This window comes from Sebastes fasciatus, chromosome 12 (assembly GCF_043250625.1).
Source record: "Sebastes fasciatus isolate fSebFas1 chromosome 12, fSebFas1.pri, whole genome shotgun sequence".
Taxonomy (NCBI): domain Eukaryota; kingdom Metazoa; phylum Chordata; class Actinopteri; order Perciformes; family Sebastidae; genus Sebastes; species Sebastes fasciatus.
The window spans coordinates 6,816,136-6,839,651 of NC_133806.1; the positions used below are offsets into that span (position 1 = coordinate 6,816,136).

Genomic DNA, 23,516 nt, shown 5'->3' on the forward strand with positions numbered 1-23,516 from the left:
TGTTTTAACTGTAAAATGTCCCACTTAGTCATTTTACATCTTGTTCACAATTCTTTAAAAAAACTAATATAATCAAGATTGTTTGTTCATGGTATGTGTTTATGTTATATTAATTAGATAATTACTATTGGCCGATAAGAAAATAAAAAAAAATCACTATCAGCCTCAAAAATTCAGACTGTAATTAAGAGACAGACTAAAGGCCTTTACAGACCCGGGGCGCGACGAATAAACAACACAAAAATGCGAAATACTCGCCTGCGAATATTTAGCATCAAAACTATTCATACCTGCAGCGATGGCAACACTTAATTCAGTTAAAGGTTTATATTGACACGGCAGCGTCTGGCAGTCTGAGGTAAATTGTTGTATAACCTTTAGGGGTGGGAATCACCAGAGGCCCTACAACACGCAAATTATGCGTTTTTTGTTTTGAGTTATCATCCACATATCTTGAGGTCAGAGGTCAAGGGATCATTTTGAAAATGGCCATGCCAGTTTTTCCTCGCCAAAATTTAGCGTAACTTTGGAGTGTTATTTAGCATTCTTCCTCACAAGCTAACATGACATGGTTAGTACCAATCGATTCTCTACTTTTACATGATAACAGTATCTTCACTGTAGCTTTAAGACTGAGCCCGCTACAACCTCTGAAAGACAGAATAGCGTCGTAAGATTGTTAAGAGGTTAATAGTTTTACATAATAAAAGATCGATTCTTGTATCTCTATTACAATATAGCCAAGCAAAATATCGCGATACTATTCTATATTGATTTCTTCCTCCCACCCATATTAGAATAAAAGACTGTAAGCTATACTGAGTTTCCTTTTAGCAAAATGCTCTGAGTGAATTTGCCTCTGGAAACAGTTACGCAGTGTATATTTCTAGTGCTTTTATTGTGAAAGGTAAGAACCTTTGTCAAGGTTGAAAGGAGTAATAAAGTTTGCCGTCTTGGTTCGGACTACAGAGCCTTCATGTTGTTGTAAACTATAGTGTACGTTTTGAACATTTCCGTTCTGCACAATGTGTTTGATGTCGTTATTCACGGTGCTAAAGCTCAGAAAAATCGTCGCTTTTTCGCTGCGTAATATTCGTCTTCTGTGTGAAAGTACTCAACAGTTCAAAAAAATATATTGACGTGCAAATAAATTGCACGAAAAAAAAGGCCTTGGCACATTGTTGATATCTTTTCATGGGATTTGTTGACAATGAACAAAATACGTAAGAAAACACCAGCCTTATCCTTTAATGCCAATTTTAAACATTTTTATTAAGGGGTTCTGCTCTCTTGTGAACATATAAAGAAAATTACAAAAATGGCTCCATAACTTTCTTTGTGTGTTTACAACCGTGTCCTTGTTTATTTTCCGGTAATTCTTCCCATACATATAAACAACCTGTACAAAACGGCTGAGCCTTTTCGTCTTTTTCTTTGCTTCTTTTTTTTCGTTCCGTTTTTTTTCATAACATACAATTTGCATCATGATAACAACAATCAGCAATATCACACACCCACTTTGCAATATTCAAACTAAACATTTTCTGTGCAATACAAAATAAATGTACACATAATTTGATATTTTGTTTCTCCAAAAAAATAAAAAAATCGCTGTTATTTACAAATCCCACAACAACAAAAAAGTAAACATTCTCCACACCAGTTTGCTTTTACGTTGAACTCAGCAGAAGCGTGTTCTCTTATTATTATTAACATGTTGTATAATTTCTTTGTACAGATTGTTTTTTTTTTGTTTTTTTGTAACTATATTTCACCCATGAAGTGTGACTGAAAAACGATAGAGCACCTATGATACGGATTACTACATGAACGTTTTAAAAACTCTGAAGTATACTTTGCTAAGTGACCTCAAAAGAAAATGTAGTCTTCTTTATGTCTACATGTAGTGTATAATGTGCCCCATTCAAGTATTAAAAATTGTATTACAGGACTGTTAGTATTTTCGTCAGTAAGGCAGAAATGACATTTGCATGACATGAATGGTTAAAATTTATTCTTTCTTTTTCTTTAATCACTGCAAAGTTTCAGCTGTTCCACAATGACTACTGTAGGTAAAAAAAAAAGTAAAGAATTTTAATTTAATCAGAATTATTTTTATGGTTAAAAATAACTTTAAAACAGGTGATTCATTAAATTAAGTCACCTGCTGATATAATAGTTAAATCTTTAATTGGATCAGGGCAGAAATAAAAAAGTGATAACACCAGACGAAATCTACACACCACAAAAGGTACTTTTACTACAACCCAAAAAATCAGTTGTGAGAAATAAAATCTATACATATATTTACTTGAGATTCACATCTGTTTTTGTAGAATGTGACACATCTAAACATCTTTTTCCCGTTGCCGTCGTTTTCCTTTTTGAATGTTCTCGCGTTGATAGCTGTTCCTCTGCTTTTTATGGTTGTGTCTGTGGAAGAGGCAGTGTTTTATGGCAATAGAAGGTAGAAGTCACATGTGCATATCATGCTGCACTAATATAGTGCAATGTAGAGCCTGAAACAAAGAAAAGGGTGGAGGCAGACAGGCAGTAGTTTCCGTGAACAACTGATTGCAGGCTACTCCTCCATCAGCATCGTACAGATCTGTTTATCCCACAAACACAGGCCTGTGTGCCTCTAAATCAAGCGAAAAAAAAAAAAAAGAGAAGAAATGCCTCCCTTTTGTTCAAGACTGTAAAAGAGATTTGAGTCAAAACCCAGTTGAGGATTGAGAAAAAGGAATCCAAACCTTTTTATGGAGATTTTCCTCTCCCTCCTCCTCTTCCCTGCGGTGACTTTTGGCAACGTACGAACCGTCAGAGCATCCTAAGCCTCCAGCTACTCAGCATTTTTAGGGACAAGCGGAAAAGCGCGGGGGAAGAGTTGGAGCTTGTGCTGCCATGTTCAGAGACAAGACTGAGAGCTGGGTCTGTCTTCTGCATCCAGACTCTCTCCTGCGCCTGAATATTTTCTTTAAAGTAACGTGGACGTGTAAGGGGCAAAAAAAAAAAAGGCATTTCATTAAACACGGCGGAGGTCACGAAGGCTCTTGCAAAAGAAATACTTAAAAAAAACAGAAAGGAGGGGAGTGAATGGAGCCCTACTTGAAATGGTAAAACCCCACCAGTGTCTCTGCTATAAGAGGCTTTTCTGTAATTTCTCCGCTCTGTGACGTGTCCATTCACGCTGCAAACATCCGTGTCCCTCACTGTAATGGCGTGATGAAGTGGGTCTCTATGACAGGTGAAGTGCTCGGTGAAGCGTCTCCCGGAGGACTACATGTCCGTGTCCCCGTCGTAGGCGAGAGTCAGAGGTTTTAGTCGGTTGTTTTGTTGCCTCTGTCTCTGAGGTCTCTTTGGCTTTTTGCTGTGTGGAAAGATTAAAACAAAGTCAGAGTGGCACTTGAAATACTTACACAAAAAGCTAACTGCAGTATAAACTACCACACTTACCATGTAGTCACAGCATCTGAACTACATATAGATAGTCTAGAACGTTTTCTATTTCTCCCATAATCTCACTATACGTGTAGTTTTCAATATACTTGACCATAGTTAATAGAGAAACTGACATTTTCTGAGTGTACAATGTTTTTTAGCTCATACAATCAAGTTCGGTTAAGATATTCTATATGTTTAGCACCTGATACTGTATGTTTCAGGTAAACATGGTTGTAATTATGAAAAAACTCTGCAAAATAAAGTAGATTTGGATGGTTTGAAATACAATTTTTAAAGTAAGTTATTGGCTCCCAATTCATGTTTTTGTTGTTTTCCATTCTAGAAAGGACAGTTCAAAATCAACAGTTTCCTGCTATCTCCTATTTGCAAGGAGATGATCACCACGAATAAATTACAAGCGTTTAAAGGATAATTCTGTCATTATTCTATATTTTTCTTGTTGTCAACAAATCTCATGGAAAGACCAAATCCAACAATGCGTTGGTCTGTTTCCAATACTTTCTGACTTCCCCACCCTATCTGTGGCTCTCATCCTAAAGACCATTCACGCCTAATGAAGACGTGTATAATTTAATTCTTAAAAAAGTAATTTCCTTAAACAGCTGGGCACTGTAGTTTTCAGTAATCATTACCCAAACAGGAGGGAATAGTGCATTTACATTTGTTGAAAATAAGAAAAATGTAGAATAATGTCAGCTTTATCTTTGGTTGGTCATTTGTTTATGGTGATCATCATCTCCTTGGGATTATGGGCTAGAAGGAAGCTCCACTTTTAACATTTTTTTAACTGGTAGAGTCAGTTTTCCAATCTTAATTCTCTAACTAAGCAGATGATTCAATCAAACTTTATTTTAACAGCAGTCCTGAATTGAAAAAGTAAAAATTGCCGCTTGTTTTCATGGAAAAGGACACTTACGTTTAGATCTAAAAGCATGAAAAAAATATTAGTAAGTTAATTTGCATGCAAACTCCAGGCAGGAAAAAGCACCTTTAGAGGAAGACAATATAATTTCTACCTTTGTTCTTCTCAAAGCTGTTAGTTCTGCCTTAAATACAAGATTGCTTCTTGTCTCAAGTTATCTCATATATTATACATATTTTATATCCTCTAGTCTAGAGCATAGTATATCAAAGTGCTTCCACTGGAAATTTACTCTTTTTTATGACGTACTATATTATGACTATTTTGACATTCTTTATGACGTACTATACTATGACTTTTTGATATACTATTACTTTTTTGGGACTTTTTAATGACTTATTCTTCTTTACTTCTACTTCTTTATGACTTATTTGACATACTATACTATGATTTTTTCGACAAACTATATTATAACTTTTTTGAATTGTTACGACATACTATACTATGCCTTTTTAATTTTTTTTGACAAACTATACTGTGACTTTTTTTATTTTTTTCGACATACTATAATATGACTTTTTTAGTTTTTTTGTCATACTATATCATGATTTTTTTCAAGATATTATACTGTAACTTTTTATTTTTTCAAAATACTATACTATGACTATTTTTCAACATACTATACTATGACTTTTCCATGAAATTTTTTGACATACTATACTATGACTTTTTATAAATTTGTACGACTTTTTTGCTGATATTTTTTTGAGATACTATAATATAACTTTGTTTTCCATGAAATTTTTCGACATACGATACTATGACTTTTTTTCCATTACATTTTTTGAGATACTGAACTATGACTTTTTTTCATGAAATTTTTCGACATATTATATACTATGATTTTTTTTTTCATGAAAATGTTTCAACATACTATACTATGACTTTTTTTATGAAATGTTTCGACATACTATACTATGATTTTTTTTCATGACATTTTTCGACATATTATACTATGACTTTTCTTTATGAAATGTTTTGACATACTATACTATGACTTTTTTAATGACATTTTTCAACATACTATACTATGACTTTTTTTATAAAAATTTTCGACATACTATACTATGACTTTTTTCCATTCAAATTTTTCAACATACTATACTATGACGTTTTTTTATAAAATCTTTCAACATACTATACTATGATTTTTTTAACGACATTTTTCAACATACTATACTATGACTTTTTTCCATTCACATTTTCCGACATTCTATATTCTATATATATTCTATATATTATGACTTTTTTGATGAAATTAATTTTAGATACTAATGACTTTTTGTCCATGAAATTTTTTGACATACTACACTGACTTTTTTCATGAAATTATTCAACATACTATACTATGACTTTTTTCATGAAATTATTCAACATACTATACTATGACTTTTTTGCTGATATTTTTTTGAGATACTATAATATGACTTTTTTTCCCATGAAATTTTTCGACATACGATACTATGACTTTTTTTTCCATTACATTTTTTGAGATACTGAACTATGACATTTTTAATGAAATTTTTCGACATACTTTACTGTGACTTTTTTACAAGAAAATTTTCGACATACTATACTATGACACAAATAGTATACTATGTCAAAAAAAGCCATAATTGAAAAAAAAAAAACTCATAGTAAAGTATGTCGAAAAAAATAGTCCTAATATAGTACGTAAAAAAAAATAGTCATAGCATAGTATGTTGAAAAAAATCTAAAAAAGTCATAGTATTCAAAAAACTAATTTAAAAAGTCAAAGCATATTATGTCCGAAAAAAATATAAAAGCCATAGTACAGTATGTTGAAACAACATTTAAAAAAATCATAGTATATAGAAAAAAAGTCATATCGCAGGTCGAAAAAATAAGTCATAGTAATGTATGTCAAAAAAAAGAGTAATATATGTCGAAAAACAAAATTTAAAAAGTCATGGTATGTCGAAAGAAAAAAAAAGTCATAGCATAGTATGTCCAACAGAAGTCATAGTATGTCGATATTTCTTTTTAAAAGTTATAGAATAGTATGTCGAAAAAACTTCATAGTTTAGTATGTCGAAAAAATAGTCATTGTATAATAAGTTTAAAAAAAAAAAAAAAAGTCATAGTATAGTAATTCATAAAAAATATCATAGTATAGTTCATAGTCTCTTAAAGAGTGGCCCGCGGGTCAATGGCATGCATTATATTCACGGGAATTATGTTCTGTCATTAATGCAAGTGCTTAGCTAAATTTCGATGGACAACCCTGCATTTTAATGTGGAGGTGAGATGGAAAATATATTTTGTATTATGTGTGCACTTTTCCTGTGTGGCCCTCAATCATGCTGGCTCCCTAAATTGGCTGTGAAAGACAGTAAAGCTAATATTTAGTTGCGCTCTCTTATGTATTATCAAATTTAAATTATTGTAATGTTGCATGTGAAGTTCCAGCCACAGTCCAGGACAGTCCAATTAATACTTCTAAATATTAAAAACTTTCCCCAAACTTTCTCCCAAAGAGTACAGCGATGTGATGTAATGGTCTCTGGAGCATTGAGATGCTTCAAAAAAGAATATTCTGGAAAGTTGGTAGAGACGATCAGAAAGGCACCAGGGGGAATTTTCTCTGAATAGTTTCTGTGATGAAGAGCTGACAAAATCACTACAGAGTAAACATTCAGACAAACAGCAACATCATGGCTCTTGTCTCTGTGGCTTTGGAAAAATGATTCATGTTCACAAATACTGACTGCACTACTAGAGCTGCAGCTAATGATTGTTTTTATTACCAATTAAGCTGCCAACTATTTTTCTCAATTAAAAATGTCCATAACATTTCAGAAAATAATTTAAAATCCCTATTGAAATTTCCCAGAGCTGAAAGTGACACACCATACAGCTTGTTTTGTCCAACCAACAGTCCAAAAATACTAGTTTAATATCATACAAGTCAAAGGAAACCAGCCAATTCTCACATTTGGGAAGCTAGAACCAGCACACGTTAAGCATTTTTGCTTGGAAAATGACTCAAATGGTTAAAAAATTGTTTCTGATTAATGTAGACTGACTAATTATATCCCGACAGAGATACAATAATTGGAATACAATTAGCTTGTTCAAAGCTCAATACAGACAAAAAACATCAATATGTTTAATGTGTAAAAACGATAATGAGCTCTTGATTTGGCAGGAAATGAAATCGGAGGGAAATAAAGGAGAATGTGTTGCCCTACTTCCTATTTCGCCCACAAGAGGGCAGTGCGACATCATGCTCGAGAGAGAGAGAGAGAGGAGACTTCAGAGTCTGTACATTTAAATTTGATTTGTGGTACAGAAACAAGTCCCTTTATAGTGTGCCTTAAAAAAAGTCATAGTATAATATGCCATAAAAAATGGTATTATTAAGTCATAGCAAAGTATGTGTAGATTTAGGAGATCTGTACTTTCTACTATAGCTTTAACAAATCTATATTATATCTATATTATCCAGTGGAACTAATATTTAACTACAGAGCTGTAGAAATACACCGATATAGCCATGGGGATGTAACAGCACTTTGGACCACCGCTGTGTCAGTACATCCTTGTATGAATACTGTACACTGTGTGATGAGCTTGTAGTAAGTGTCTACAGACTGATGACATTAAGTGTTACTCAGTGGTGGAATGTAACAAAATACATTTACTCAAGTACCGTACTTAAGTAAAATGTTGACATACTTGTACTTTAACTTGACTCTTTCTATTTTCTGCTACTTTATACCTATACACCACTACATTTCAGGGGGGATATTGTACTTTTTACACCATTTTACTACATTGTTTGATGGTTACTAGTTATGTGCTCATGTGTAAATAATAATAATACACCATTAAAAGCCAGAACTCTATTAACTTATGGAGCTGTGCATAACAAATGAAGGGATTCTGTCCACAGAAAAACGCTAGATGGCTTCTCTTTTGAAACGGAAAGAGGAAGTGTTGAGTTAAAAATAAATATTTACTTTTGTGACTTTTGTGACATTCTACAGATAGATATTGAAACTGTATTAATGTTGCTAGTCTGATATATCAATATACTCTCAAAAGATCATTTTACTGTCTATTTTTCCTGTGAACCGCACATGGCACGTGGAAAAGATAAACAGACAAGACCTTAGATCTCTAGAAGAGCCGACACGCAACCGAGCAGCACCTGAGGCTGCGCTGCTGCTCTAACCTGTTAACATGGGCGCTGGAATAAACAACAAGAGGTTCTGTGACGCAGGCAGCGTGGCACGGGTGTTAGAGGTGTAAACTTTGGACAGAGACAGCTATTTCCTCCTGCTCTTAGTATTTAGGGCTAAGCTAAGCTGACTGTCTCCTGGCAACAGCTTCATATCTAACGTACAGACAGAGTGGTATTGGTCCTCTGATCTAACTCTAATAAGCAGATTTATCTAAGTGTTGAACTATTAGTATTATAGTACAACATAGTAAAATATCTCAGTACTTTGTCAACCATTGTCAGATAAGTACTCAAAAAGCATTGTTACGCACCTGTAAATATACTACAGAAAGTAATTGTTAGTACTACCTGTATTAGTATACAATTATGATGATAATTTGGCTGCGTACTTATTTTCTACAACATTGATTTTTGTACATATGTGGGTTGTTTTAAGAATCAAAAAGTTCTGGTGTGAACAAATTAATCAGATATGGGTCACTTTTAAAAGCAAGTATAATAGAAAGGTAAATAATCAACAGCTAAACACCATCTATGTCGTCAACACGCTCTAAAAATCTACACGGACTAAAACGATTACTCCTGCGTGGTTTTCCTCACCTGCACCAGCACCTTCACTCAGCTAGTCAAGGCAGGACATGTGACACTTTAGCGAGAGGTCACAGGGAAAGGTCAAGGACAGCAGGTACTTATACTGGAGGGTGTGTTGACATCCCATCCTCATTAGCTGCTGCTGCTGCTTTGAGCCAGCTCTTGGCAATCGGGACAGGTGTAAATCATCTCATGTGCATTTTGGCCCACCCAGACCGCCGTCCCATTGGCGGCAGACTCTTGGGCCTTAAGAGAGCGATGCACCTTGGCACAGTAGCTGCTGCTCTCACACAAGAGGATGAAGGCATGAAGGGAAGCAAAACGGAAATAAAAAAAAGAAGACAAACAAAAACGGTGATGTGAGGGTGGCTGGACGACAGGGAGGGGGTGTTTAACTCAAAAGCGGGTGGGGAAAAATGGGATTGGTTTCATGAATGAGGATAATGATAAATAGGGGAAATTAAACTCGTCAACTCACCAAGCTAGGTATATCATAGACACTATGAATATGAGGAGCACAAAGGCTCCGGCTGCTACACCATACACCCACATCTTCAGCTTCCCATCTGTGGAGGAGGAGGCTCGTCAGTTCGTCTGTCTGTTTACACTTACAGCCATTAAAAGCTTCAGAAAACGGAAACACATTGCTGCTTCTTTTGTTTTTCCAGTAACACTTTATAACAATATAGCCTGCAATTTACAGAGTTATTTCATTCTATGTATCAGGTACCAATAAAATACTTACTGGTTCCTACTGGTGCTTAAATATACTGTAGGTTCAGTGGAGTAACAACTGGGCATTTATTTATTTGTGTAAATACTGAGTACTAGTGGTGGGATGTAACCAAGTACATTTACTCAAGTACTGTATTTAAGTACTGTGCAGTGCTTGAGTGCAATTTTGAGGCACTTGTACTTTGCTTGAGTAAAGTACAAGTACGCTTTTAGGCAACTTAATACTTCTAGTCTACTACATTTTGGATGCAAATATTGTACTTTTTAATCCTCCGCCATTATTTTAACAGCTTTAGTTACTAGTCACTTTGTAGTCAGATTGTTAATACAAAATATAAATCAACTAATACTTGATAATGTATTATTATGGAGTTATCTACCTGGCAGTTTATAAAATAGTTAAAATGAGCTCCACAGCTGCAACATTAAAGTAATGGAACACATTAATGCATCACTAATTATAATACAATACAATACTATAATAATATTCTGAAATGGACCATTCTGCATTATGAGTAAATATTTTTTTTGGTATATTTTGATGCTAATACTTTTATACTTTGCTTTTATACTTAAGCAAAGTTTTGAATGCAGTCCAACTTGTCCAAACTTGACATCCTGAATCACTCAGCCTTGAGGTTTGTCACTAAGTCTAGCTTCAGGACCCACCATTGTACCTTATACAGCATGGTAGGATGGTCATCCCTCACTTTGCGTAGGTTACATTGGTACATTTAAGTCTATAAGATCATCTCTCTGGCAAATTTCCTACTTAAAAACAGTTACAATCTTAGGTCACACAAATGGCTTCAGTTTAAGGCAACTACCAAGAAGCAAGAACGATCTGCAGGCCCAGCTTAAACTTGAGACCCATTTTAAATATAGAATAAAAGTATGTTACTGCACTGCTTGCTTCAATTAAACAACAAACAAATGACCAACATGCTTCCCAGTAAATGCAGTGTATCACGTAATGTAATTTGTCGTACTTTTGTTGCTGCCGTGATTCAATGTTGTTGTCTTGTTATGTGTTGGATGCTGCTATTTGACCCTGTCTTGGCTAGGTCTCACTTGTAAAAGAGAGTAAACTCAATGTGACTTCCTAGTTCAATAAAGTTTATACAGTATATTCTCTAAAATGCCCAGTTGTTACTATAGTTACCAGTAGGGACCGGTTAGTATTTTATTGATACCTGATTCATACAACAAAAACACACTGTTATAAGTCTGTCCTTTTTTTATCTTTCCCAAAAGGCAAACACATGATCTAGATCAGTACTACTATACTGTGATGAAGTATAACAGCAAGAAGTGTGCTGCAAAAACGAGCAATCATTTGGAAGATAAACGATACAAGGGTTACTGTATGCGATGGCGTGTGAACGTGGAAGTTCCTGCTCCTGACAGACGTTAACTCAATCTGTTCTGCACTCCTGCATCCTAAATGTTTCTGTTACCGTCATGCACCATCAGTCACAACACAGTGTGCAGATGCAGTTCTTAAATGTTAATGTACCAGCAGTTCAGAGTAGGTAGCAAGGTTCGTACATGCATCGGAGCAGACTGGAACAGACTGAAAACATGTCTGATGCATATTTTGATTTTAATGTGTCAGTTTTATTTCATGCACATACAGTATGTTTAACCTGATGTTAATTAGACGCAAAGACATTAAGTCTGCCGAACACAAACTGACATTAAAGTGCATTCTGCTGTCGTCATGTGAAAACCTCTCAGCTTTATGCCTTAACTTCTCTTCAAGGATTACATGGTGCTCTGCAGGTTGAGAAAATTCTGCTCTCTAAAACCCCTTTCCCTTCAGATAAACTTAAACAGACATAGTGGGCACTTGTTTTTCTTATCCAGTAGTGGGAAAAAATTCTAAATATAAGTTCCTGACTTAAAACTTGCATATACATAAACAGCCCTTCAGGTCATGATTGCGAGTGGGAGTTTTGGCAACGATGTGTGATTATTTACTGCCATTTATCTTTGCAGGATGACTACTTGTGTGTAAGTAATTGCACATTTGCAGTCAATATAGGCCATATTTACAGTCATCATTAGCTGGATATGTTTTATTTCTAATTAATTATACTGTCAAAGTAACAATTCCCAAAATATAAACCAACCACGTCTGTATCCTTCTGGCTTCCTCCACGTTATTGACTCATTTTTATGTGGTGTTTTTTTGTAATTATGACTTGACAGCTGGAAAATAGGAGCCTCTGAAGAGTACATTAAGGCAGAGTTAGTTCCCCAAACATGACAGTTAAGAGATTAAAGGTTTTCACTTGACAGCAGCAAAACACAATTCTTTACGACTGGATGTCTCTCTTGCAATTTTTTTTTTTAAATTAGTAATTTTTAGCATCTGGACCAATCTTCAAGTGTGTCATGTGGTCTGACCTGGTCCGTAGGGCTGCAGGTACCAGGTCCGGCCAGAGCGTCCAGGCTGGATGGTGGTGGGCAGGGTGGGGTTAATGGCACGACTGGTCTTCACATCCCCTTTCTTGTCCCCTGCTGTGGGGATCTCCAGGATCGGGATGGGGGCGCACTGGTCCAGCTGCCCAGTGGTCGACAGCACCTCTGTGAAGCCGTCATCGCACATGCACATACCAGCCTGCAGGGGGCAGTGTAGAATCACGTTTGGTTTGAGCAGCAGTTACAGTACACCAAGGGATTGATGGGCTATGTCTGGCATGGAAGTGAATGAATGTAGTTTTTTTTTTTTTGGAAGAGGGCCTGGACATTGGTATGGTAGGATTACCGACCTCTTACTGTTTAGATTTAGATAACTACACCAGCTTCCAGAAAAAAACATTTCAGAGCATGTTTGTGAACTGTATTCATTACACAGAGAGGTGTTTCTGTTATTCAGCCTGATATAAATGGAGTGGACAAAACATTAGAAAACACCTGTCTGTCAGTAAATACAGTTCAACAGCACCACAAATTACAGCCTCCAAAGAGACCATCAATTTGAACTCTTCTCTAAAACGGTTTCAACAAAAACTGAACATTATGACCTTCATTAAGGTCAGATTCACTGCAGGACTGTTGTATTAGATTGCATTAGTTTTAGACAAGTGTAACTAATAAACTGGCAACCGAGTGTATATTTATCATGATGGTCCAGGGATTGAACCAGTGACCTCAAAAGTCCTAAATCCGCTTCTCATCAGTTGACTCTGACCTGCTTATTCTGTCTGCTCTACCAACAAATACAGATGATAACCAGCATTTAATGCGAGGTTCAAATTTGTTTTCAAAAAATATACAAGCCACTAAAAATGGATGAACTTGAATTTACCAGCTGCTGTTTCTGGTCGAAAATAAAACTTGTTTTCCTGATTTTGATGCCGCACAGTTGAGTGACACTACGCGAAAATGGGTTTTACATCTTCATGCTGCCATTATTTCATTCCCTGCTGCATTCAAATTCAATTCTAGCGGCAGAGTATCACAGCGAGTAGACAGACTGCCATTCATCCAGAGGACCTGTGCTTTCAGGTTTACGTCTTCTTTTATTGTTTTTATTCTGTTTACCCCGTTTTTTATTTTCCATCTTTGTCTGTAAACCAAATTGTTCTCTACAAGATTTTCTTTTCATTCTTTTTATTTATGGTTAAAACGGGTGATATGAGAACAAAGAGCTGCTCACCTCACTGCAGAAAGACTTTGGCATGAGACAGGGAGGCTCACAGGAGCTGTTGTCCAGTGGAGGGTTGAGAGGAGGACAACCTCCTGCGGGTAAAAGACAATAGAATCAGATAGAGTACACAGTGTGTTTAAAGGAATACAATGAACATCAACGTCTTCTGTGTGTCCTGGTAGCTCCCTGCTGCGGAGTACTAGTGTCACCTCAAGTAAGACAATTTTTATTTTTTAAGGGCTGTCAAGGTTAAAGTGATAATAATGCATTAACAAAAATTTGTTTCAACGCCATTCATTTCTTTAATGCATTAGCGCAACTTGCGATTTTTAGGTTGTAGCGGGCTCAGTTTTAAAGCTAGAGTGAACATACTGGTATCACATGAAACTAAAAAAACATTGGTACCAACCATATGCATGTACTATACTTATGTATTGCGAAGGAGGATAAGTAACGCTCCAAACGTATGCTAAATTATGGCGAGGAAAAACTGGCATGGCCATTTTCAAAGGGGTCCCTTGACCTCTGACCTCAAGATATGTGACTGAAAATGGGATCTATGGGTACCCACGAGTCTCCCCTTTACAGACATGCCCACTTTATGATAATCACATGCAGTTTGGGGCAAGTCATAGTCAAGTCAGCTCACTGACACACTGACAGCTGTTGTTGCCTGTTGGGCTGCAGTTTGCCATGTTATGATTTGAGCATCTTTTTTATGCTCTCAGTACCTAAGAAGATTTCTGGACAATATTTGTCATTGTTTTGTGTTGTTAATTGATTTCCAATCATAAATATATACATATACATTTGCATAAGGCAAGCATATTTGCCCACTCCCATGTTGATAAGAGTACTAAATACAAATCTCCCTTTAAGGTACATTTTGAACAGATAAAACATGTGCGATTAATCGCGATTAAGTATTTTAATCGATTGACAGCCCTCAATTTTTTTTTTTTAAACAGCCTACATTCATCCATTTTTTTTAAATGAAAAAAATCTATATTCGTCTATAAGTCAAAATAGCTGATTTGCTTTGAAACTATTTCAAGTGAGCAACCACATGTTCATGTGTTATGCAGAGATGAATAGTTGTACAGGCTGCCATCGCCCACCTCTTCGCTTCTTATAGGAATAAGTCCCTAGTTTTTTTTTTAGAACAGTGTTATATTTCTGACATATTTTGTGTCAATGTTACCTCCTACATAAAACTGCCACTTACTGATGTAGACTTACGGTTGAGCTGTAGAGCTGCTGCAACATCTCAGCTTCTCACTTTTCAGATAAATTCAGCTACACTGCTTATCATTCGAAATAGTATCGAGCAATGTTTCCCAAATGATATGACCCTTTAAAATAAACCAATGTCTACTTACAACCCCTCGTCACCAGCACAAAACTGTTTTTTTTTTCTCTTTGTTTAATTTGAATGGTTTTTACAGCTGAAACAATTAGTCGCTCGACAGAAAACAATTTTTTAATGAAAAAAAAAATCTTTGGTTCAAGTCTCTCAAATGTGAATATTTGCTAGGGTCTTTTATGATTTAACTGAATATCTTTGTTTTTTGTGTTTTGCTCAGACAAAACTAGCTATTTCAATATGTTAAGAAAGCTATGATGGGCATTTTTCATTACTTACGCACCAATCCAATTAATTAATCAAGAGAATAATCAGCAGATAACATCCTTAGTGCCACCCACAAAGGTAAATTCATCCAGTAATTCAAAAGAATTAAAGGCAAACATTAAAGGCAGGCAGGTAAAGTCTATTTAAACCTAATTTTGTATGGCATAAACTTGTTTGTTTTTTTGCTTTCCTATCTTGTTTATCATCTTGAGATGCACCAGATTTATTTTGTGACCCCTTGTGGTGGTCCTGAATTCAGGTTAGGTACCTCTGGTGTTTGGCGTACAGGAAAAGTGTTATTCTTCTCATCATACATTTAACTAGTGAGCTGACCAAAGGCCTCCAAAAAGTGTTCATGTACTATAATGAACATATAGACATATGTGCACATATATATATCTTGTACTGTATGTTTGTGTGTGTGTGTATACTGTATATATTTCTGTCTTTGTGAAGCACTTTGGTGCAAACCTGTTTGCTTTTTAAAATGCTATATAAATGAATATATAGTATTTAAAAGCAATTAAAATACAAACTCCATTGTAAGACTCAACAGTTCCTTACCGGTGACATTGAGTCCGTCTGAGCGCTGACACCAGATAGAAGGGCGGGTGGAGTTTAGACGGCCGCTGCTGAACCATTTGTACTCGTAACATTCGCCCCCTGAGAGCAAAATAAAAAATCATAAACATCTATAGAGACTGTACAGCGGGAGTCTGCAGTGAAGACCATTAATCACGAGAGTGACAGATTAATAAAGCAGCTGCTAAGTTATGGTTGTATAATAGGCTGCTGTCATATAATATCACTATCAGTGTGTCTTCACACAGGGGTCCAGTTCAATGTTTTAATCTTCAGTAAGAGCTTTTGCTTAATGACTTTCTATCAATGCTATTATGACTTTATCAATATCTCCATCAGTGCAGTAAATGACCATATTTCCCTAAGGAGTCCTGTATAACCAATCATCAGTCCAGCCCATCCGGCTAGCGTAAAATGAACAATTTAACCTTGAACAAAGGAAAGATCTATTCTCCAGCCGGCCTGGCTACAGTATCGCCGCTCCAGTCGAAGGCACGGCTCTATCTGCAGCTTTCACAGGACGATTTGTCTGCAGCTGCGACAAGTTCACCCTTTATGTTCTTCACTTTTCTCATTTCGTCCCCTTTTCTTGCTTTGGTACAGCCGAGGCAGTTTCTGAAATGTGTTAAGTTATCATTGAATCACTCACTTCAGCCGGCACTTCCCACCATCTTATATGAGCAGATTGGAGTTTTACTACTGTTGAAACTATTTCTCAGAGGAAGAGCCGCTCTGGAAGCAGAAATATTGTCACTAGTTATATTAGCCAGCCCAAAAAAACACAGGTTTTTGAAGCTGAACGCTTCTGTACGAGAGGAGATGGCTGATTTTCAAGCATTTACAAAAGATTCATTATAACCACGTTGATACAAATGGACTCTAAATTGTTAAGTAGCACTTTTGTACCAACATGATCTACAGTGTGCCCATCACACACATTCACACACCAATGGAGGTTGGACCTTCCAAAATCGTGAATCCAGGGTCACTAGTGAAAACAGTAATTCCTATTCAGATTAGCTGGCTAGGGGACTGTACAAAGATGAATGAAGCTTTTTTTAGCCACCTAGCGCCACCAACAGGTCAAGAAAATTTGCATTAAATACAGTTTCTTTCTCTCCTGTCCTCTTCCATGTTCCATGTCCCCTCTCGGTCTATCAACGTAAACAAACACTTAAAGGTGCAATGTGAAAGATCTGGTTTAAAACATTAAAAAAATGAACTAACATTATCAACAGAATGTGGAGAGGTTACAGTGTTGACGTTATGAAAGACATCCTGTCTTGTAATACCACTTGTATCTTGAGAGGCGATGGTGAGTCACTGTAGCGTCCAGCCTGCCCTCAGTCCAACATGAGAGGACGAAGAAGTAGAGCTGCCCCGAGGGCTTGTCAATAATACATCGATGGTCTGTGTACGTTTTCATAGTTTGTTTATGGGATTTAATACAAAATGACCGAAAAGAAAAAAACGACTTGCACCCTCGCCTCATCCCCCCCTGCCACCGTGGGGGCTGCTACACCGGGAGTAGAGTGTGCGGTAGCTCTGGGAGACGTACCACCAGTTAACAGTTAGCTCAAATTCAGCCAGCGCAAACCACAGCACCAGGGGTTCTGATCCCAGGAGACTACCACGACTCCCAAGTAGATCAGAAAACGTTCTGTTGCTGCCATTACACAGCCAGCCTGCTGTGACTCCCTGCACTGTGGTTTGTGCCGGCTGCCGAGCGCCGACTGTTCTCCTCCTTGCGGGGTGGTCTTCTGGCCACGGGGAGGACGAGACAAAGGTGCGAGTCATTTCTCTCGTTTCTGCCACTTTAGATTTAGTCCAATAAACAAATCATCAAAATGCACAGCCCCCAGTTAGTGGCACAAACACACAGATGGCTAACATAAAGTATCGGCCGACAGCACGCGTGAAGATTATAAGATGACCGTCTTTCAGAGTTTCAGAGGTTTGATTGAATTTAACGTATTCTTGCCCTTCTGTTAGTTAGTAGTTGGTGTTTTTTATCCATTTTTTATAACTGATTACTGTAAATTTAGATTGTATAGACCCAGTAGTAGAAGTGAAATGCTGCCCTCTATTTGTTTGGAGCATGTGGCTACATCTAATAGGAATCTGATTTCGCGGGTACAGTCACAAACGCAGTGTGCCGCAACAACAACTACGTACGTATTGAGGAAGTGGATCAGATGATTGATCGCGGAATGTTTTGTTTTCTTTGTGATATTTTATATATTAAAACATTACCGGCGGAAATAGTGGTTCAATCACTAATAACATCGCACACATTGTATTTCAAAGAACAGATATATATATTGGTCCTATTAGCCATTAGTTCCATGTGAATGTGTGTGATAAATAAATCCCTGATACAGATAACTCGACTGTTATCCTCTGCATGTGGCAAAACATATCTTTAAGGCCTGTGGAGCAGGGTTATGTGGTATGTGCCATAACCATTAGGCTACCGGGGAGCCCCCACGAAATTCATTTTTAATGTAACTATTTGATCTCCCTCCCTCCGTCCTTCCCTTGCGTTTCTTCGTCACCTCCCTCCTTCTTCCGCTCCCTCCACTCTCTCTTCCTCCCTCGCCTTTACTGGTCTTGCTGGGCCACTCCTCCCCCCCTGTGCCTTGAGTGATGCTGTGAAACCAGGTCATGCTGGTGAAGACTGCTGTGGGGCTGTGTACAGTAGCCAGGGAGGGAGGAGAGGAAGAGTGGGAGGCGAGGGAAGGAGGGGGATGGCTGCTCTACTGAATGAGCCAGTGGCTACTGTATATAGCTGAGCTTTGGTGGTGATGGTGATTCACAGCCCACGCTGCACCTAATGGGTGATTAACGCGCCTGGGGATCCGCAGAGATCACAACAGTAAATGAGCACGGGGGTTTCCTCCGTTTGGAGATCTGACTCAAGAAATCCCCACCTGGGAGAATGCCAATTGACCAAGTGTGCAGAAGGAAAAACAAAGTGATAGCAGTAGTTAGCGCTTTAGTTTATTCAGTCATGTTTGGTTACCAAGGTGGCTCAGTGGTTAGCACTGTCACCTGGCAGGAAGAAAAACCTTCATCTGATTCCAGCCTCCAATCCCTTCTCCAAAAAACTCAACATGTTCTCTCTGTAAGTTTCTCCTGGTGTTCCAGTTTGCTTTCACAGTCCGAACATGCAGGTTCAGTTGGATAGAAGACCACATAGCCTGCAGGTATGACCCTGAATGTAAGTGTCTCTCTGTGTTAGCCCTCTGATGCACTGACGAGGTCTCCGTCATGCTTCCCTGCCTTCAACCCAAGCTGAGACTACACATCTCCGTGATCATGTGAATTATGAATATGAAGGTAAAGGAAAATAAATAAATGAATCAAAGTCTGGGGCTGCAAGCTAATTTGCATGCACTGAAATAAGTTACTAATGTCCTTACCTGTGCAGGGCTGCGACTCCCAAGCCTGGTCAGGACAGAGCTGCAGGTTTTCAGGCTCCTGGGCCAACACGGCTCGTGAGCGGACCTGAACTGAACCAAAGTCTACGCCGGCTCCCTTGACGCACATGCTCACACATGAGCTCCAGTCCGACCACTCCATCAGGTAGCATTCACCTGCAGGGGCGAAAAGACAAAATACATCATTGTAAGTGTAAATGTAAGGGAGAGCACTTTACTGGATACGTGTGGTTATGAAAGCGATTAATCGTTTCAGTCATTTTTTAAGTAAAAATTGTGAAAAAATACCAATCGGTCTCTGGTTTCAGTTTCTCCAATATGAGGATTTACTGCTTTTCTTTGTTTTATATCACTGTAACCTGAAAGTCTTTGGGTTTGTCAGACAAAACAAGACATTTGAAGACATCACCTTGGACTCCAAGAAGCTGTGATGGGCATTTCTCTATATTATCACATTGTACAGACTTAACAATTAACTGATTAAAGTATTTGTCAGACTCATCGATAATGAAAATAATCATTAGTTAAATCCCTATGAAGAGGACTCCAAAGTTATTCTACTCAAGTTTTGTTTTTAAAATAGCATTTCATATCTGACACATTTAACAATACAACAAACAAAACTAATTTAATTCTGAATAACCTCATTATTCCTCTTTGAAATCCATTTTATTGATGAATGAACAAATAAGATGCTGCAAAAAATAAACAAAACACAAACCCTTTTACCTTAACTGATGAAGATGCAAAAAGATATAATTTTAAAAGAAAGAAAATTACACTCTCTTAACACTTAAAAGTCTGAAGCCTTTACTGGCAAACTACAGTCAGGTGTGTTGGACGATCAATTAGTAGCACAACATCCAAACTTACATTTTCAGCTTGGTCTAAATCAGGGGTTGGCAACCTGTTTATATGAAGTAGACTTGCCGCGGTGGTCAGGCACACACCGTTTACATTACGTGCCCACCGTCGTTTTGCTTCTTTTTTTTTACAGAAATAAAACCCTTTAGTTCATTTTCGCGTATCAGCGCCGTGTTATCAAAACATAGTCGTACAACGGACGCTATAAACTAAAAGTGAACGTATCTGCTCCATACGGAGTCTCAGCTCAGAGTAGCAGGAGTCATATTTCATACACACACGAGACGAGAGAGAGTTGACAGACAAAATGATGGCGAAGAATTTGGTGTCGAAGCGAAAAGCAAAAGCGCCTATTTGGCAATATTTCAGATTCAAACCCAATGCTATTAGGGAACCATAACATTAATGAGGCAACAGCGTTGCGAAAGCTAGACCGAAGACGCCAGACACACAGCCACCCGACGTTACAGATCAAAGTAAGCATGCTACATATATTGACTGTCATCTGTGAATTGAGGTAATTTGTCATGCGAATGAGACGGCACTTTGTCTCTGTTTGACACTTATTGCTAGTGAGCCATTGGTAAAGCTACCACGTGGATAAGGTTGCCTACCCCTGGTCTAAATAAACCAATTAAACTACATCACTCTGGCATCTCTTCCCTATTATCTGTTCAGTGTAGAACTTTTTAAATGACTGCCTGACCTGTAAAATAAAATTGCTCAGTGCTTTGCTTTGAGCCATATCACAAATCTTTTAATTTCCTGTAAGCCAGTGTGCAGCCTCAGATCCTCGGGCAATGTGGCCCTTTTGGCTCCTACAGAGTTTTAGACCCCAATTATTTGGAAAGACCTGCCTGAGGAGATACAGCTGACAGAATCAGTATTATCTCAGAATTCACATCTAGATTTAACAGATTAGATGTCTTTTATTTAATTTTCACGTTTCATTTCTTTGCATCCTCAACCTCTTGTTGTATCTCTTTGTTTTTACTAATTTCCGTAGCTTTCATTTGACTTTTAAAGAGCCGTTTAAGCTATGCACAAATATCTGCATTGCAGCGTTAGTGTGGGTGTCCTGGTGGGAAATCACATCTTCAACTTTGGCAGTACTAAAGCAATATTTTACTATTCATCTATGGATGAGATCGGTTTAATCTGGGTGAGATGTTAAGGTATGCGGCAGAGATACGGGTATGTATTTACATATCGTATCATGATGGCTGAGGATCTTTGAAGAGTTTCAGGAGGGGGAAGGTGTAAGTGTTAGATGGAGGGCAGGTTGGTTTTGATCACAGCTGACAACTGCAGCTCATCAAACAGCAGGGGAAATACAACATGGGTCAAGGGTGGCAGTGCATTAAAGTGTGTGCGCGTGCGTGTGTGTGTGTGTGTGGATGGATGCAACCTGCCAGAATTCCCAAGCTGTCCCCGGTCCTCCACAAACAGCCCTTGAATTTCCTCCCAAATCACACTACAGTACGTCCCTGCACAGAAAACGCTCTGTGCTTTTGATTGCTGTTTGATACTTCAGCGCTCCTGCAGTTTGGCAAAAGGGGTTGGACTGACTTGTTATCTAGGGCAGCGTTTCTCAGTGTTTTCCATCTCAGGGACCAGCAGACATCTGATGAGCTGTTTTTTTTTCTCTGCAAAATGAGAAATCCGCCAGTGGAAACACATGCCACACACTCTTAAAATATAAAATAAATTCAAACGGTGGTAAAGGAGAACATTTTTTTCTCCTCTATATTCTAGCGAGATTGAATGATGAACGATCAATGATGAACCAAAATAGACGCATGGCACTTTGGAAATGAACTCCACGTTTGTATTTTGTCTTTTGGCAGAAGCAAGTAACAATAATTCTCCCTTCAGGGACCGCTGACACGGAAAATAACAGATTTATATTTAAGCTGCAATGTGTGAAAACACACCCTTCTTATCAGGCGGAATCATAAATTGGGCGTTAATTTTTCCATCTTTTCTTATTGAAATGTTGTAGAAGTGCCCTATTTACCCAAAGGAAATGTTCCCTTCTCAACAATGTCGTGGGTGCATATTGAGAATATAAAGAGCAATGCTGTGCGAGGGGCAGTAAAGTGTTGGAGCTGCCGACCTGATGGACAGAGTCCAGCAGGTGTTGGGCAGAGCTCACCTGTCTGCTCTGCTCTACACTGCAAAGCTACATAAAACCCAGCAGCTGACAAGCCTCCGTCACAAAACCTGACAACAAGTCATCAGACCGACCTTTGAAGTGATAATCCCATCTGTGAGATTCTCACTCTCTTTTTTTTTCAGTGGGGGTTGGGGGTTGACATCTTTGGTGCTAAGCTGATATTGTGCTGTTTTTGCACTGCAGAGCTCAGACATCACCTGTCAGTCAAGGTGGGGTCAATAAGCTACTGTGATGCCATTTGCCTTATTTTTTGTATTGATGAAGGCTTCAGCAAACCCAAAGGTTACTGCTGCTTTTGCTAAATACCCACTTCTTTAGCCTAAACTACTTGCTACTGCTATTTCCTACAGCATACACTCACCGGCCACTTTATTAGGCACAGGTGTTCAATTGCTTGTTAACACAAATAGCTAATCAGCCAATCACATGGCAGCAACTCAATGCATTTAGGCATCTAGACGTGGTGAAGACGACTTGCTGAAGTTCAAACCGAGCATCAGAATGGGGAAGAAAGGGGATTTAAGTGACTTTAACGTGGCATGGTTGTTGGTGCCAGACGGGCTGGTCTGAGTATTTCAAAACTGCTGATCTACTGGGATTTTCACGCACAACCATCTCTAGGGTTTACAGAGAATGGTCCCAACAAGAGAAAATATCCAGTGAGCGGCAGTTGTGTGGACGGAAATGCCTTGTTGATGTCAGAGGTCAGAGGAGAATGGGCAGAGTGGTTCGAGATGATAGAAAGGCAACAGTAACTCAAATAACCACTCGTTACAACCAAGGTATGCAGAATAGCATCTCTGAACGCACAACACGTCCAACCTTGAAGCAGATGGGCTACAGCAGCAGAAGACCACACAGTACTAGCAAGGTGTACCTAATAAAGTGGCCGGTGAGTGTATATTTCTGTTTAAAAGAGAAACTCAGAGCAACAGATCAGACTATAGCGTTGTACTGAATGTTATCCTGACAGCATGTAAATATGCAAAGGCTGATTTTGCATCAACACCAAATATCCGATCAGATTAACAGGGAGACGTCTTAGAAGAGCAGAGAAAGTCAAGAATTAAAGCCTGATCATATCTGCGGTTGAGCTGAATAAAGAATTTACACTAAGTTGAATCACTGTCATGTTATATTAATCAATGACACATAGCAGCACATCTCTGGCTTGATTTTAAGATTTCTACTTAGTGTGGAAAAAGTAGAAGTTACATTTGACTCAATCTGCCAGACAGGTTGGGTACTT

At 37.9% G+C, this 23,516-nt stretch overlaps 1 protein-coding gene across 1 annotated transcript in view; it reads right to left on the reverse strand.

Moving 5' to 3' along the window:
- Nucleotides 1–1,237: 1,237 nt before the first annotated feature.
- The window catches only part of thsd7ab (thrombospondin, type I, domain containing 7Ab), a 178,919-nt gene continuing 156,640 nt past the window's right edge, over nt 1,238–23,516 (reverse strand). Inside the window, exons 23-28 of the mRNA XM_074652872.1 lie at nt 19,210–19,383; nt 15,770–15,868; nt 13,585–13,667; nt 12,330–12,543; nt 9,664–9,751; nt 1,238–3,370 (exon numbers count right to left, since the gene is read on the reverse strand). Of these exons, the coding sequence (XP_074508973.1) occupies nt 3,280–3,370; nt 9,664–9,751; nt 12,330–12,543; nt 13,585–13,667; nt 15,770–15,868; nt 19,210–19,383 (749 nt within the window). The 3' untranslated portion in view covers nt 1,238–3,279. The remainder of the gene's footprint in view (nt 3,371–9,663; nt 9,752–12,329; nt 12,544–13,584; nt 13,668–15,769; nt 15,869–19,209; nt 19,384–23,516) is intronic.